General features: G+C 34.8%; 1 protein-coding gene across 16 annotated transcripts in view; it reads right to left on the bottom strand.

Annotated features, from left to right (window-relative positions):
• The window catches only part of MYCBP2 (MYC binding protein 2), a 214485-nt gene that overhangs the window by 11526 nt on the left and 185568 nt on the right, over positions 1-17391 (bottom strand). For 15 of the 16 annotated variants that reach the window (XR_010387199.1, XM_064504730.1, XM_026120853.2 and 12 more), the window contains 11 exons: positions 16858-17082; positions 15898-15963; positions 13315-13554; positions 13068-13166; positions 10718-10798; positions 9276-9542; positions 6424-6707; positions 6064-6160; positions 4319-4438; positions 3137-3238; positions 533-661 (listed from right to left, as the gene is read on the bottom strand). Coding sequence is in view for 15 of the 16 variants with exons in the window: in XM_064504730.1 (XP_064360800.1) it covers positions 533-661; positions 3137-3238; positions 4319-4438; positions 6064-6160; positions 6424-6707; positions 9276-9542; positions 10718-10798; positions 13068-13166; positions 13315-13554; positions 15898-15963; positions 16858-17082 (1710 nt within the window). In the remaining variant the exon portion in view is untranslated. The remainder of the gene's footprint in view (positions 1-532; positions 662-3136; positions 3239-4318; positions 4439-6063; positions 6161-6423; positions 6708-9275; positions 9543-10717; positions 10799-13067; positions 13167-13314; positions 13555-15897; positions 15964-16857; positions 17083-17391) is intronic. The other variant, XM_064504731.1, reaches the window with a different exon arrangement.

The following is a 17391-nucleotide window of genomic DNA, read 5'->3' as shown; positions in this document are numbered from 1 at the left end:
TGTGCAAAAGGAACCTAGAGATCACGTATGAGAAGATTGACGTAAGGAAACCAGTAGGAAAATTTGTTGTCAAGTGGTCTTCCTGGATATTAAAAAAAATAAAAATGAAGGAGGTAACAAGCACTGACTCCATGTGACAGAAGAAGTAAAGGAGATATAACTTAAAAAGAATAATGAATCAACATGTATTTAGGAGAGGCTACGCTGTTCCTAGATTTTCCTGAGAAACATTTCTAAACAATGTTAGAATGACAAAGGAAAAAGTGATGTAGCATAAAAGTAAGGTAGCATAAATGCCCTAGAATTAGGGACTGCTACATTATTTTGCAATCTTCTTCAAAAGATGAAGGACAAGGAAATTTAACTAAAATGGAACAAAGAATCAAATGGAAACTTATCTATCCCATCTCCAAAATAAAAAAGAACACTATTGGCAGATTTGATTCTCGCTACTACCATTTTCTTAACTATTAACTGAGGAAATGCACACAATGTAGGAAATGCCTACAACATGATGTCACATATACTGTACCTGTCTCTGATGAGTTTTCGTTCGTCGATGGAGATGAAGGAATCGGTCACAATCTGTACACAAATTGCCACAGGCATTACATAAAATAATTGCAGCAGTTTCACCATCATCATGGTTATCACACATTGGCTGGAAAAAATGAAGAAATGCAATGAAATAATTCTCTCTTTATTAAATCTCTCATTTCCTTTCAACATCTCTGTCTTTTATTCTCTCAAAAAAATGAAGAAAGAAAATCAGTAAGGGGCAATAAAGAGCTTGTTTAGAGTATTAATTGTATCTTTAGAATAATCACTATCTAAACAATTACTCCTAGACACAAAAAGCCCCACAGCACTACATCAGTTCTTCTGACCTCATATTTTGTCTGATGCAACAAAAACTTTTCTTCAACAATATATTTGAGAAATCATTTTCAAGTAGCCTGAGTTACTCAGAAAGATTTATGTGCTACCATGGGTTACAGGTATCTTAACAGAGAAGTTCAGAGATAGGAATACGGAGATAAATCAACATGCAAGGCATTTATCCTTAATTACTGTAATACAATATATTTACTCTGTTCAAGCACCTAATCAAAGCTGTAGGTCATCCATAATACAGAGAATACATTCTAGGTAAAAAACTTCAAAATCCACCATAAAATTTACTTATTCTATTGATATAGTATCATTTCATAGTATAGTAATATTGTAAAACACAGGGGTTTTACAATTAAAAATACCCGTACAAATGAGAGTTCGATGACTGAGTTTGATTATGCATATTTCTAAGAATGACTTTTCATTATGCTCCCAAAACACGTGGTTTCCAATGATATTGTTCATGCAGCTTAGATCAGAACCCTTTCAAGAGCATTCCCAGTAGGGAAAACACACAAATCACCTTAAAATTTGAATACCCTGCTATACAATAGGATTAGGGAATTTCAGACCGGGTTCAGCAGCTCATATCCCTGCTCGCCTACACGTTGGCTGCTCCTCTGAGGTTTCCACTAGTCCAGGTTACAAGCCCAGATTTCTGTCTTTTTCCTTCTTGCCTACAAACCAGATCTCTGTTATAGCTCTCTAGTGCTCTACTGCCTAGTTCTGTGGAACAATACAGGCGGCCTGAGGCAATGGAGCACTCTTTCTGGGGAAACAAGGACAGATGAAATGGGTTCATTCTAGCTTCATAAAGTCTTTTTTACTATGGAAACCACATTTCTAGTTCAGTTATTTAATTAGTTAACAAAAATCTCTAGCGTAGACCTATCCTAAAATGGAGTTCATTCCATCTGAATTAAATCAGCATAAGGCCTACAGGGTCCTTACTTAATTTACTGGGGCTGCTGTTTCAACCTTTCCATAGAAGGCCTGACAGGTATTACCACATTTGGGTTTTTGAGCCCTTTTTCACTACCACTAGAAGAGATCTCGACTCATTCAGTTTTGATGTGGATCTATGAGCTTTTAAAGTGAGCACAGCTAAAAACACCAACCAGGCTTTCAATTTCTGAAGCTGTTTCATTAAACGATACATTGAAACAAAGTTGACCTTTTAGGTAAAAAACTCAAAACTGCTGGGAAGCCAGAATTTAAAGATTAAAAAATAAATCTTTCTCTGCTCATGATCTGGCAGAGAGTGTTCCAGGCTTCAGGTTTTCTCTTAGTTGAGCAATTTTCTGTAGCTGATTTGCAACAAGCTCTACAGAAGTCCCTTGACTTTCTAGAAAAAGTCTCCTCTTTTTAATCACCTCAGAGACCTTTGTGTCTGCTTCCTTCACTCAGCAAAGTTTTAGTCCTTTCTCTTGCTGCAGCTTTCTCTAGCTATGTCTCCTATATTCTTTCTGTCTGCATTAAATTGCTTCAGAGGTGTCCTCTTCTAAGCAAACTCCGTTGCTAGCAGGAAGGCACAATCTTCCTTTGCCTTCCACAGGGATCTACCTAACCCAAATCACAGAGAGACCAACTTCATTATTTTGATCTTTCCTGATTCACATTTAAGAAAAAAAATAAGCTTCATGACACTGAAAAATGTGGACAGCAACTCCATCCATCCATCCATCATATTTCAGATTAAATCACAAACCATCTAGGTGAATGTTTATGTTTACTATATTCAGCTTGTTTATCCAGTTACAAAATCTTTCTTTCGCATTGGGGTAATCGCTCTCTCACCCAGGCCTGCAAGAGGAAGCTAAATCACAGAGAAAGGAAAGTTCTTGTGCACCACAAAGATTTGAATCTTACAATTATAATACAGATGAATGACATTATTATGTCATAGGGATCCAGATAGAAAGGAATAAGCTCTGACAGAGGGTATTGTATGAACCAAGTCAATCTATGCTCAAAATACGTCCTACAGGTGTCGGAAAGGCCATGCTTCATCTGGGATACCAGTGGAATTGCTATCTTATTATTGTTATAAGTTAAGATTTTCATTTTCTGTGCTGTGTGCATCTAGAACACAGGCATTTCAAACATGTATATGCCATTCCCATGGAGGACAAAAGGGAGGAATAAAGTTAGGCCAAGTCAACTTTTCCTTATCACTTGTTCTAAATTCTTTGACCACTAAGTAAATTAAAGTAGATAAAAAGGATATGAATTTCAGTCTCACCATCTGTTTCTGTTGTCCATCTTTTCCCATCCATCTTCCTGATGACAGTCTATCAACATGATCCTGATCAAGCACACAGAGGGATGCTAGGGCCAACCACAGCTATTGAAAGGGAAGGTAGAATTAAATGTTTTAGACATACTAAATAAAAAACCCAAAATACTAAAAATATAAACTTTGGCAGATAAGAACAGCATTTTTGGGGGCTACCCTTTTCCTTGCAAGTATGTCACTTCATGGTCATACACATGCTAGTTATCACACAAGAGAGAAACAGTAAAGCAGTATCATCCATACCATATTATAGAGAAATACGGCAAATACAGGAAATCATTAACATTTGCATGCCATTCCCAAACCTTGCAGGCTTTGGGGGAAAAAGAAAACAAAGGAAACAGGACAGTCCCAAAAAGTAGCTTTAGCCCGGTGGGACTGGGTTCCCCGTGTTCTCTCCTGATTGCACAAGGCATCTGAGATTGTCTGGGAAAGAACTCTGAACTAAACAGCCTTCAGAGGAAGCTTCTCTCTCTCCATTGTGTACAGTGAAAGCCTAAGAGAGCCTAAGAGTAGGTACATGAGGCTAACTAAGTTTTTGTCAGTAGGCCTACAACCCAGACTGAAATGTACTTGGCAACTGCATTTTGCAATGGTATATCAGAGGCTGAAAAACTCTACTGGACTGAAAAAAAAAAAAAAAAAAAAAAAGAGTAACTCCATGATAAAACTAACAAAGCTCATTCACCAGGAGAGCTGGCCTGATATTCAGGGATACTTTAGGTCCTGATTAAACTAACACAGTAACTGCTGTAGTTGGTATTTTCCTGAGATGGTGTCTTCCAAAGAGCTGAGAACACATGAGCAAGGAGATGAAACAGACAATTGACACAGTCTTTTAAGATGGAAAAAATCATGAGCATCAAATGCTTATAACCATTGCAAACTTCTTCTTTTACGCAGAATTATTAAGTGTAATTATATGTTTGAGAAGCCAAAATCTGTACTACCTACAGTGGTAGGAATGTCATAATTTAAAAGCGACCTGTTGAGGTTAAGTGAGTCCCAGTTTCTAGAAAATATAATGAAAGAGATAAAAAGAGGAAGAGAAAAAACTAAGGTAAATAAATAATGGGCTTTTTCTGCATGTTTGCAATTAACTAACGTAAAACCTAGCGAAGTTCTTACTCTAGTTGTTGCGATGCATCTCACTGGTGATCTGTATTCTTCTTCCATTTTGGTCAGAGCTATGATGGTTTCAGCAATAGCATTCTTTGTCACACGAGACCAAGCTTCTGACAGGTGACCCTGTTAAAGAGGAAACTATAAATGTCTAAAACTCAATTTATTGTAGTGTTCCCTTTAAAATATTAAGAAGAACTAAAATCGTAATAACTACTACAAGCAAAGTTAGGTTAGGATCTCAGGTTAAAACAGAAAAAGTCAGGGATGACCTTGGTAAATCAGGTATTTTCAAATTAGACAGACCTGCTGAAATTCACCCTCAAATTCCTGTAAGTAACTATATATTTATTCCAAGTAGAATGGCTTAAACAAAAGACTTGAAGACCCACACCAGCATACCCAACAGCTAGGCACTACAGGAAAACTCTTAGGTATGTGGGAGACATACACTGACAACAATCCTTAAAAAAACCCAGTTCTGAACAAGTTAACCCTGCTCAATTCCTTCCCAATGTATGGTGCATCCTGTAAACTGAAGGAAGTGGGCAGCCTAAGGAAAACATATGGGCATATACATACAAGGGTCACCACATTAATCCTGGCATTTACTGTCTTGTGAGTATTTATCTTTGCAGATGCCTTTTTTCAGTCTTATTTTTTTATACGCAATTTTCTAAAATGTTGAAAAAGCAAAGAGAAAAACAATCCATCATGTGGAGTCACAGTGGTACCAACAACAGACCTTTCCACTCTAGCCAGTGGAGCAACTGACGGCAAGAATAAGTCATCATCTTCTGCATGGACCAGCATGGCTGAGGGATGAGACATACTTTAATAATAACTGTTAACTAAAGACGAATGGTGAGATTCTGAAATCTTGTGGTCACAATCAAGACTAGTAATTGCAGGGAATTCCCACCCTGGCTCAGCAACTTTGGGAAGGGATCTCCTTAATTTAAATATAGTGAATGCTTTAGAAAATATGGCTTCAAATTTGAACATGTATCTGCTGAACATGCTGAAACAGAACTTTCAAAGGGTAATCACAGAGGAAAATCTGAGTGATTTAGATCATTTCACTGAAATAGGTATAGAATTAAAAAGTATAAAACCCAACAACCTACTTTCCCTCTTCTCCTAATAAACATATACAAAGCCTACTTTTTCCCTGATAATATTTCTGGGAAATAGCTGAAACATTTTTCATCAAATTCTTCCGCCAAAAAAACGTGCCTGAAGCAGATACACCCATGGAAAATTTTAGCCCAGATGATGAAACTAATAAACAACTATAAATGTAGATTTCAGTTAGACTGAAAGAAGCTATCTTAAGAAGAAATTCCGCATATAAAAACTCTACGAAATTTTGTCAAAAAAACACTATTATCTTACTTCACAGACACTTTTCACTTTTTAGTTGGAGTTCTGAGTGCACAAGACACTCTAAAAATCAGGCTTCTAAGTTAATAATGTAGAAAGCAACACTGAATTTTTGGTTCTAGTGACTCATCCAAAAACTTATTTGAATACTGGATAAATATATATTAGAGTCAGAAACAGAACTTTGTTACTACTGCTCCTAAGCCTGGACTCTACCCAAAAGACTATACTTTTTTTCTTCTTGACACTCACTCACCTTTAACAACTCAACCCAGTACTGACTGTAATAAAGATTAATGAAAAAAATGTATTCTTCATTATCAGAAATATTTGAATATCACCCACACATTTAGACAACAGAAACTTACTGCTGCCATGTCTTTAATCAGTTTGATAATGATCTCCGAAATCTGTGTAGGTGTTGAACCCTTCATCCACCAGTGGCTTTCACCTCGCCGAATATAGCTACAAAAGGACATATTATAGTACATAAAACAAACATGAATAATTAGTTACTATTTGTCAAAATCTACCACAAATACAGCACACATTCAGCATACAGTAGTTTGCATCAAACACTGTAATAACTGCTGACTCAGACTGTCAAAAGAGTGTTATATAAATTTTACAGGTTATAAAACAAAGACTGTAAAAGACAGAGACAAAGAATGTAACTGACGTGTTTCTTTTATGCCTTTAGCATGAAAACATAATCTTTTTAAACAAACCTGGAATTGAAAATCATTGGAAGTGTGACTGTAGTAACTCCTTTGCCTGCAGTAGTGCCAGCTGTCCCAGTTATAGTAGTTCCTTTGGCTTTTAGCTGTACAGTGAGAGCTTTGGCAATGCATCCCAAAAACATGTCCAAGATACCCAGTTTATTCCAATCTCCTTTTTCTGTTGAGTGAATGATATCACTTATATCTGCTGGTGGAAGGGACTTCACGCCTATGATGCTAGCCAGGCGACTAGGGGTTACCTCAGGCAAAACACGTCTTAGTAACGATGTTACCTAAAAAAAGAATCAAAACACCAAAACTCTTAGTAGGACAGCTGGAGTTTTCAAGCAAAATTAAATAAAATGCTTTTCCTTCTTTATAGGCTATTTCTGTGAGAAGGAATGAATCTACTTTCTAAATTTAAATCATACCTGTAAGAAGGTTCTATCATCCTTTGAAATGGAATATATACTGAGTTTTAGTTTATTTGCTATTAATATACTGAGATGAGGCCTAACATTTCAGGACCAATCTCACTTGAACAACACTTGACTTCAATATAGTAAGAAAAATGTGCTTGGTACCGACCTTATTAATAGCAGTCATACAGATGTTTGGACAACTTTGACTTGTTTGGACATACTCACAGACATACTCACTTTGCATATAATCTTTAGATGATGGAAAATCCAAGGTAGAACAGTGAAAGACCACTTTAGGACTTTTTAAAATAGAAAATACCTGCCTCTAAAGAATGATAAGCATGATAATCTTCTCCCTTTCCCTTAGTTTTCCTTGAGTTTTATTTTATTTTTTTTTTTGAAATGGAAATCAGTGCTAACTGCTGTGGAACTAACAGGAGCTGTCCTGAAAGGATACACTTCAACCTCACCAGCTAGTGGAATGGGGATGGAACTGGACAAGCAAGGTTTGGTCCAAAACAAGATGTATGGAAGTTTAAGGAGTAACACTTTATATCTGATTTCTCAAGCCTTTGATGCTCTTTTGAAAAAGTGTTTACATTTTAAGAAAACCTCCCCCAGCAATATCTACATCTTGCATATCTACAATAAATCAGAATTGCCAAGAGGGGAAGACAGCTTGAGATGAGACATTCTAATAGTCCAGAGAATTGGAAAAAGAAATGCAGAAAGCATGGATGTGAAAACTCCTGAAAAAGTAACCAAAAATCCACACAGAGAAGGCATACTGACTAGCAACAGCCAGCTACTGCATAAACTGTACTAAAGGGAATACTTTAAACATATATATGTATGTTATACTATGTGCAAATAAATACACACATACACAGAAAACATTCAGAAGTGAACATGGACATTAAAGCTCTGCCTGCGGGCATTAACAGTAGAAAGGAAGTGTCCACACTACTTGTATCCTGAGTGTAAGATATAAAGATTTTTAAGACACATGGCAGATGAAAAGTACACACTGCTAGTCAAAAGCCTCTAATCTAAACAGTACAGGCTATGTGGGCCTTATGTAAGTATAAGATAAAATACTCAAACAACTCTGAATTTCTGGGTCCTGTCCATTTGACAGACATTTCAACCCTGCTCTGCTCTCTCAAGGTCTACTCTAAACCAGTGAAGGCTCTGCTGCAAATCACTATTTAAAATCTCCAATTGCTACATTACAATATGTGGTTTAAATAAAAACAAGGAAATTCATAAAAAGGTAATATGGTAATATTCAATTTGCCCGTAATGAACACAACCTAGTTCTAGTTACATGTATGGTTTAATATATTTACATATCAAGTAAATAGTATTAATTTTATGACCAAACTATTAAGACTCCTCAGGAGTCTTAATTCTTCTGTTTCCTAAATGCAAGTTGTGCCATCTTAGTATTGCAATTAATCCAATTTTTTATTTTAAAACAATTTCAAAAAAGGAAAAATTAAAAATAATGCAATTATTTAATACTAGAAGCTAAATAACTAGTAATTTTGCATCTCAGAATAAAATAATAGTTCTAATTCTGGTGGAATAATTTTTACAACATTGATCTAAAAGCAGCACATGTTTGTTTACACTGAAAGGGCTAAATCTTAACAGGTTGGTTTTTCTCTTAAACATAATAGGTTGAAATTTGACATGCTGATGAGCAAAAAAAGGTAAAAAATTGCAAAGATGTCAGGATCTATTTTTCCCTTAGTGTTTCCAACAGTGTATTACTTCTAGTATTGATGTTTTAGCAGTACACTCATTAATTATCCCATAAGTTTAGCTGCCACTGTGCCTTGAGGCCGGACATGAAGGAAATGCAGAAACAACATTAAAACGGTAAGAATTCATGATGGCCTCCTCAAAGCATACAGATATTTACATCTGAAGCATATGTTGCACTTACCTAAATGGTGATAACTGTGTAGCTCTCTTGGACACCTTCCCCATAGTGAACTGGCACAAGATTGTACTAAAAAAACGAGCAATCACCTCACTAACTCCTTCCACACCTGAAAACCGAACTGCTTTTTCTACCGAATTATTTGTAATAAATAAACTAGCTTTCAAACTTCATACATTTGAGAAATGGGAAGTAACAGCTCTGATATTTAAAGAAGTAAGATAGAGTCTATGATAAAAAATATTTCAGAAGCTCATAACTTTCTATTTGGCCTCTACTCATGATGCGATACTAAAGTAAGCTGCTTTATTTACAATTATTTCCAACTTAGAATAGTCTGCAATTGATCCTGATAACATTTTTGAAGTGAAAACCTGACACTACATTTCACAAATTTCAGGTACATATTATTCTATCAAGAACACGATTATATGATTTTAAAGACATTTTCCTCAGAATACCAAGATAGATGAGGAGCAGCTAACTCTCACCTGTCTCTGCACCCTGGGAGAAGCCGTGTGTAGTAATGAGAAGAGATCCTGGAGCAGGGTCAGCTGCTGAGCCAGGTACTGCCGGCCCACATTGGAACCACTCAGTGCCAGCACCATTGACAGCAGCTCAAAGCAATAAGCATCAGAAGAAGCATCTTCATCGTTAGGCTGCGAGTTGGCGTTCTCTTTGCTAGAGATGGCATGCTCCCATTCCTCACGCACACGGGTAGCTTCCATTCGGATGGCCTGCACTATATGAGCACATACCTACCCAAACAGAATCCAAATACACAGTAACACATTCAAACTTTTAGAGAGTGAAAAAGATTACATTTTAAATATTCTCATGACTGTGACAAAACCAGAAGGCCTGTGAAATTTGGTCTGTACTTAAATTACTTTTCTACATAAATTCAAATTTAGAATAGGTAGATTTAATACTGAATTTGCTCATCTTCATTCTAAAAAATTTCATTGAATTAAATTTTTTTAAGTACCTGCCTTTTAATTTGCTTTTTACGTAAGGTTCAGATAAAAATAAAAAAGAGCAGAAAGAAGTACATTTAGTCAATGTAGTCAAAAGAAAAGTACTCATTAGAACTACTTATAGTCTCTTGTAGAGTCTACTATTTAGGAAGTTCAAAAGATTTTACAAAGCATATTTTCATATGAAGCATGTTAAAAAGGATATTTAAAAGATTTTAAAGGTCATACAGATATGTGTCAAGAAAAGTTAGAGAAATAACACATGATGCAGAATCTACTAAAATTCAAAGGCAGCCTAACTCCTCTTGTATTGCCATGAAAATCTTTACTGCAATGTTTGTCTCCTGATAGGTGTTACATAAATAAAAGGCTGTTCTATTGCGTATATTAAAAAATATTTAAAAAAAATCAAAAACGTACTCTGTAACTACTGCTTTTTATTGAGAAAGACAAAAGGTAAGTAAGTAAAACAACAAATACAAACTGTTACGGACTATGCAGAAAGGAATTATTTAATAATATACTGATTCCCTTTTTAGTCCTGTACTGTATCAAACCTAAATACTTCTAATGGCAGAAATGGGGAGAAAAGATGTTTGAAGAAAGAATCTAAATTCTGTAACTGAATATCTCCTGGTCTATTGTCACGGGACTATTATCAGCAAACACGAATGAGTACCATCTACAACTCAATTCTATATCATTTTAAATTCAGGCTAACAAAACGTTTTTTATCCTATTAAAATGGATTTTTTTTCTCTATCAGTTTCATCAGAGTTTTCATATAAACCCGCTCACATACATAATTTAAAACATAAATCAAACTTTGATGATAGAGAACAACAGAAATTCTAATTGAAAATGTCAAATAAAAGGTTCCATATTTACTGAAAAAGAGCATACTTATTACAATATACACAAAATATAAGCATCAAAGCATTTAAGAATGAACAAACCTGCTTCTGTAAATTTGTCAGTTTGCTCCGGCTGAATATGATCCCTACCATGTGCTCTTTCAGGTCTGCATCTGATGTTGCCTTTATAAAAAGCATATTCAATGTTACATCACAAGTTTCAAGAACATTTCCTAATTGCTGTAGCAATTAATATGAAACATCAACAAACTTTGTTCTAAAAGTTTGCAGGTTTTTGTTACATAGAAAAAAGATAAATAAGCCAGATCAATATAATTATGGTTAATAATACATCTTAGATGCATTTTTCTTCCTGTTTTATAAGACATGAAGTTGGAGGATGAGAGAAAATAATTAATAAGCATCAGATACAGCTTCTCTGTGCAGCTGAATACACTCACTGACTGAAGTCTTTATGAAGCAGTGTACAAAATACACTTTCCAGTTTATATATTTAAATGGTTCCCAAAATTGAGAAACACAGTAAGAGTAAACATTTTTAAAAATTCTATGTGCTATGAAAAAGGCAATAAAATGCTGTCAGGAATTTACAGTGATTGTTGGAAGTTATCCAAAGCTTTTTGTTTATTTTTGCCATTATTGTCTGGCAGCAGCTGTTCAAAAGACATATATATGAGACTAAGAAAGATGTAGCAATAGTGTCAAATTTCTGTTTTAAAGATCACATAGGAATTCCCTGGGTCATAACAGATTTAATCTTTTCAAGACATTTTGTTGCATGAGAAATCGAAAGAGAAATTAGGGCTCAAGGAAGACAGTGTGAGCTTTCTATGATAGCAGTGGCTGAAATTCCTAACTTGCATACTTAAGTTTTAGAGGTACGAGATAACTGAATGATGACTGAATGACAGATAGGTAGGCTTTTTAAATTTTTGCCTCAATAAAACTTTCTGTACACAAAAATTCATTTTGATTAGATGATGGGAAAGAGGCTTTTTATTTTTCAATTGCATCCTACTAAAGGGATGAGCTATGTGGAATATTCTGGCACAATACACCAGTCAGCATATTATTTACAGAGGGATAATTTGGATACCTTAATTTGTAAAACATCGCTCTACTATCCTTACTAGAGATTGTAAGAAATTATATTCAGCAACTGATTTTAGGCAAGACAAGTTTTCAAGGGAATAATGGGTAGTTTCTCAAATTCAGAATTATCTGCATGCTAAGTTTCAAAGTAGGAATGCAAAACAAAGTGACTTTATACTTCAGGCAGAACGAAAAGGTTAAGTCAATCCTGTTAAGATGATCACTAACTGCTATTATAAAAATATTTTTCAGTACATAAAGAAAAAATGTTTGGAGATTTTATTCTTCTAAATATGGTAGACTGCTTATTAGGAAACGTACATACTGAAAAACAGGACTGAGAAGAACTGCAGAAGGTTCTCACAATTCTGAATAACTGGCCAACAAGATGACATTCAAAACCAGTAAATACAAAGAAATGAAGATGGAAGAACAAACAAATCAGAGAGTAACGTGATTTTGGTCATCCCATTTCTAAAAACTCATCGGAGAGCTATAAAAGGTGAAGAAGAAAATGTGACAAGACAGATTAGGTGAGTAGAATGACTTTTATATGACCAGAAACTGAAGACACTAAAGCTGAGCTTGAAGAAGACACCATTGAAGGGGAGGACCTTACAGAAGTTTTAAGAGCCCTGTATAAAAAATGACATCTTGAAATGAAAAATAAAGGCCATATGAAAAGTGGCAAAGGTAGGCACAGGAAAAATATAAGAACCAGGAAACATAATTAAACTAACACACAGGAGGTGTAAGAAGACAGCAATACACTTTTCCAAAATTAATAATTAAATCACGGAAATTACTGCCACAAGGTACTAGGTAAGGCAAAAGCATAAATGAACTGAAAAAAGAAATTATATTCTTTGAGGACCATTCAATTTTGGCTATTAAACATGATGGTCAACACACAACCACTGGTTCAGGAACACTTTCTAAACTACTGCTTGCTGAAAGAGTATACTAGGGAAAGGATACTGGTGCTGTTTCTTACACATTTTTTCCCAAACTTCAGCAGAGCCACTAGCTTCTCTTGAGAGACAAGATTCTGAGAAAGAGGGACTTCTGGGTTGATCATTACTGCAGTTTTTAAGTTATTCTGTAATTGTTGACATAATTTGCACTACCATTGCTACAATGTTTCCACTAAATGCATATGGCCCAATTCAAATCTACTAATGAAAATTATCAATGACAATTTTTTAATAATATGTAATGGTGACATTTTACTACTGTTTTGATCTGAAAATTATGTAGCTTAAAGACATAGGACAAATGCTGAAAATTATCCTGAATAATTTTTGCAGCAAAGTAATATTGATAGAATACAAATAAATACATTGTGTACTTTTTCTTCTCCTTCTGGGGAAGACAACAGTGCTTTTTCTTCTTGTTCTGGGGTTGGCTCAGCATCTCCAGATATGAGTTTTCCAAATACCTGGAAGGAAGACAGGGACAATTAGCTCAAAGAAACTCATGGAGACATGACATTTTGAATCAAAATATAAAGCACTAGAAGTCAAAAAATTATAGTAACTTTCATGTTCTTTAATTTTTTACTGTATAATACAGTGGCAAAATCACACCTGGGATGTAATAAGTCGGAATACTCGCAGCGTCTCAGATTCACAGTTTCTTTGCTGAGCTACACTTGCAGAAATTTGGCCTGCTATTTTAATGCTTTCACCATCTTTCCATCCAAGAATCTTCACTTGTCGAACTCTTAATGTGTTCTCTGGACCCTTCAATTCAATTTTGATGATGTGATTATCACCACCAGGAAGTTCACTTGTTACCCAGCCAATATGTCTTGAATCCAAGTCTACCTATTAGGCAGGAATATAAAGATGCAAACTGACAACACAATATCAAACAAAAAATTCACCTACATCCAAAACAAACCCACTATATACCTGTTGACCAGTATACCATTTGCTATAAAGTTCTCATTCTGAATAGTAAGATTACTAACATGTTTAATTCTAAAAGTACTAAACTTCATGGATTAAGATAAGAATCCTTAGATTTAAATAAAGACATATAGCCTTTTATTTTTTGTTCATTTCTAAAGCCTATTAAAAACAGTATGCTAACAATCCCTTTTATCATCTAATGCACAGCTTACATATTCATAAATCATTTTGAATTGATGTTTGCTCACTAACACATACTGAAAAAACCACATAATTTACCTCAAATATAACACACAGTTATCAGTACTTAAATTATACCACTCTATGCACACACACCCTGTAAAAGAAATCTTAACTTTATGGAATTAAGGTCTGATCTCTTTTTTAAGAAAGGCAGGACTTAATAATTGTAAAAAAGACATGAACTGCATCAAATTATATTTATGCTTATTTTAAAATCAGTATGAATGAAAAAATAATGAAATGCAGTGAACACTGAAAAATAAAAAATGACAGGGCACAAGGCCGCATGCTGCTGCTCAAAGCAACTTGTGTGGGCCTAAATTACACTTGGTCCTGAGTCCTCTCTCACTTCTGTGGGGCCCAAACACTATTGATAATAAAGCTATTATTTGTTCTTCCCCCATTTCTACTGTAGTTCTCAGTGTCTGCATTGAACTGTACTGCTTGCAGACAAAACTGTTTTTCTCTTTTTAAGTATTGTGAAACAGAAGGTATATGACGCGTGAGTTAGGGTGTAGCATGTGAGTGTGTTTGAAAATAAAAACCCTGTTGGAAAAGTGTACGACGACTGAGTAAGGAAGGAGGAAGCAAACTTCAGTGCAGTCCTGCCTATCTTCTGGGAGTGAACCACCCATGGAAAATGCCTAAGCACTGTGTTTGAGAAGACATAAACAAAGCCAGGGAGTGAACTAGCAATTAAACTGTATGAATGACCAGGAATTAAGTGCCTGAGCTCTGCCTTGGCCTTTATTTATTTAATTGGATAGGAAGACATACCAAGTAAGTCTACTCACAAAAAAAAAAAGCTACTTACACTACAATTGCTGTGATTCTCCAAGAGATTGGGTGTATGTGTGTGTACATATATATATATATTCCCACAGATATACATATACATATACATTTTAGATCTGTCTACATACATATACACATACACACTCCATTGTTTAGCACGAATCCACTGTACCAAAGTTTACTTTCTTCTGGTTTGTAATGCTTTTTGGAGCTGTATTTATGTCCTTTGAGGACACAGAAGGCAGAGAAAAAAACACCTTCCTGTAATTTTCACTATACAGAATTTCTGCATTATCAGATGCTATCACAACAAAGTCGAAAAGCTTTGCGTCACCTAAAGACAATGTTTCCCCTTGATAAACTTTACCATTGGCTGTCAATAAGCCAAATGATAAAGTTCTGAGCCCAAAATGGCAACTGACTATTTGAAATCTTAATATCTTTGATGGGACACATTGATTTCAAAGTATGAAACATTGTTCTTGGTTTAAAAAAAACATACATCTATCATTTGATTTAGGAACAGAACAATCAAGACTGAATTCCATTATAAATGTGAATCTCTGGACAAAAGTCTTGAGCTACCTGAAACTGAGAACTAAAAACGGCAAGGAAAAATATGCATTATAAATACGCATTAGAAAATGTATCTCGAAAAACCTCAGGCTGAAGGCAAATTTTTTATTTTCTCCTCTATATAGTACTGAACTTCTGCTGACTCTTAAGCTGCATTTCTCTAAAGGAAACTGAACAGATAGATAAAAAAGAAATGTCAGTGCAACACTGATGAGTTGAGCATCCGAATATCTAACAATATTTCATACTACTCTATGTAATTATTTCAGGCATATTATGTGGAAGAATACCCCTAAAAGAAACGAGACAGTCTATTGGACTTGTAAAACACAACTGAAATAGTCTGTTTAGAAAATTTTCCATGCGATACCTTATCCTTTCAGCTCTAGTAATGAAAAATCTAAGGAAAATTTATATGACCTCATACTGCCTCAGTGAAAGGGTAAAAGCTTGACTGATATTTGGTATGTGTAATGACTGAATTCTGTCACTAATAAAACCATATTTTCCATGGACATTGTGATGCAAAGCATTTTGATGTTTATCATAGTAAATAGAAACTATTTGCTCAGAAAAACTGTGCTACGTGCAGCCAAAAAATGACTGCAAATTTTACACCTGTCAACTGTTAAAACGGCTTACCTGCTTTATTCTGCAGAGATCTTCTACTGCCTTGCCAGTTAGGAAAGTCATTGAAGTCACTTTGTTCTGCAACAGACAAATAAAACAAGAAAGAAATACTTTAACTGTGCATGTAAGGACCATTTTGGTGATTTCTTCCATATTAAGAGAGTGCATACATAAAACAGAGACAAACTGTATTATTAAGAAAATAAATTTAAGAAGTGATCAGTAGCAAGGACAACAAAGAATTCCAAAGTGTAACTCTCCAAAAAATAAAAATACATATATTCTTCTCTTTGTATAAAAGCTGTAGTTGAAATAAAGGTATATTTGCAGCATTACTGTATAGATCTATCAATAAAGATAATGTAATAAGTGAAAAGTCTTTTCCTTCTGACAAGATGATAAAACCTGGGATATCCCACTATGGCCTGTTGGTGTTATCATGATAGCTCGAGTTAGTTAAATTAAATTAAGCATGTTATACTTTCCCCTACATTTAACAACTCTATGTTTTACAGAGTATTACCACTGTGCATAAGATAAGTTGAGAGAAAAAGAAATTATGAGATGGGACAAAGAGGACAGTTGCACTTTGTGATAGTCAGAAGTCTGGAAAATAGTTTGGTATATTATAAAAAACTCTTAATTTGAACGCTTCTACAGAAATCATGAGCAGTAAAAGTAAATGGTGAAATAATTTAAATCCTTAAAAGCACCCCTGAAATTGAACATGCCACTGAGAATTAAATTTCCCAGTCTCAGGCTCATGTAAACCGTAAATTTAATTGAATCAGTCTATTTATAGTAGACACAGCCTTCAAAACCACAGGAATTAGAAACTTTATTTTTGAAATGTGAGCTTCTGAATTAGAATTCCAAATGGATCTGGGCAAAGAAAACAGTAGTTTTTGACTGATGAATATACACAACTTTGACTATGCAGTTTCAATAAGAGACATTTAATTTTCCTCTTACCCCGAGATCTCTGGAGTTGTCTACATGTACACACACATAACGAGCATTGATTCCTTTTACGCAGTTAATTGTGATGTTTTTAGTTTTGTTTTTGTCTTCGTCTCCTGACTCCCAGAATGTTTCTGTAGACCCATCTGTTAAACTACCAATCATGGCAGGTCGGCTTGATGTTTTAATGTCAACAATGCTCGTTAGGTCTTTTAGACAAACCACGATACACAATTCCTGTGAAAACAAAGGAGAGACTTTAAAATATCTGAAATTAAGCCCAAATACATACATTGTCTATACTTTTTTAAACCACGCAGATACCTGTTATGAGGAATATGTTCTCTAAATTAAAGAAGAAATTTGTCATTCATAGGTTAAATTTATTCAGCTCTTATAACCAAAGGAAAGACTAATAACTAAATATACTAGTAAATACCTAAATGAATTAATAAATGGAAGAAAACACTTTAAAGATGTTCATTAGGAGTATTAATTTGTTCTCTTCAGAATAAAAGAAGAAAAAATACATGAGCAATTACAAGC

Source organism: Dromaius novaehollandiae, chromosome 1, assembly GCF_036370855.1.
Source record: "Dromaius novaehollandiae isolate bDroNov1 chromosome 1, bDroNov1.hap1, whole genome shotgun sequence".
Taxonomy (NCBI): Eukaryota; Metazoa; Chordata; class Aves; order Casuariiformes; family Dromaiidae; genus Dromaius; species Dromaius novaehollandiae.
The sequence above is the reverse complement of the archived record's forward strand: the minus strand, read 5'-3'. Positions and strand labels throughout refer to the sequence as shown.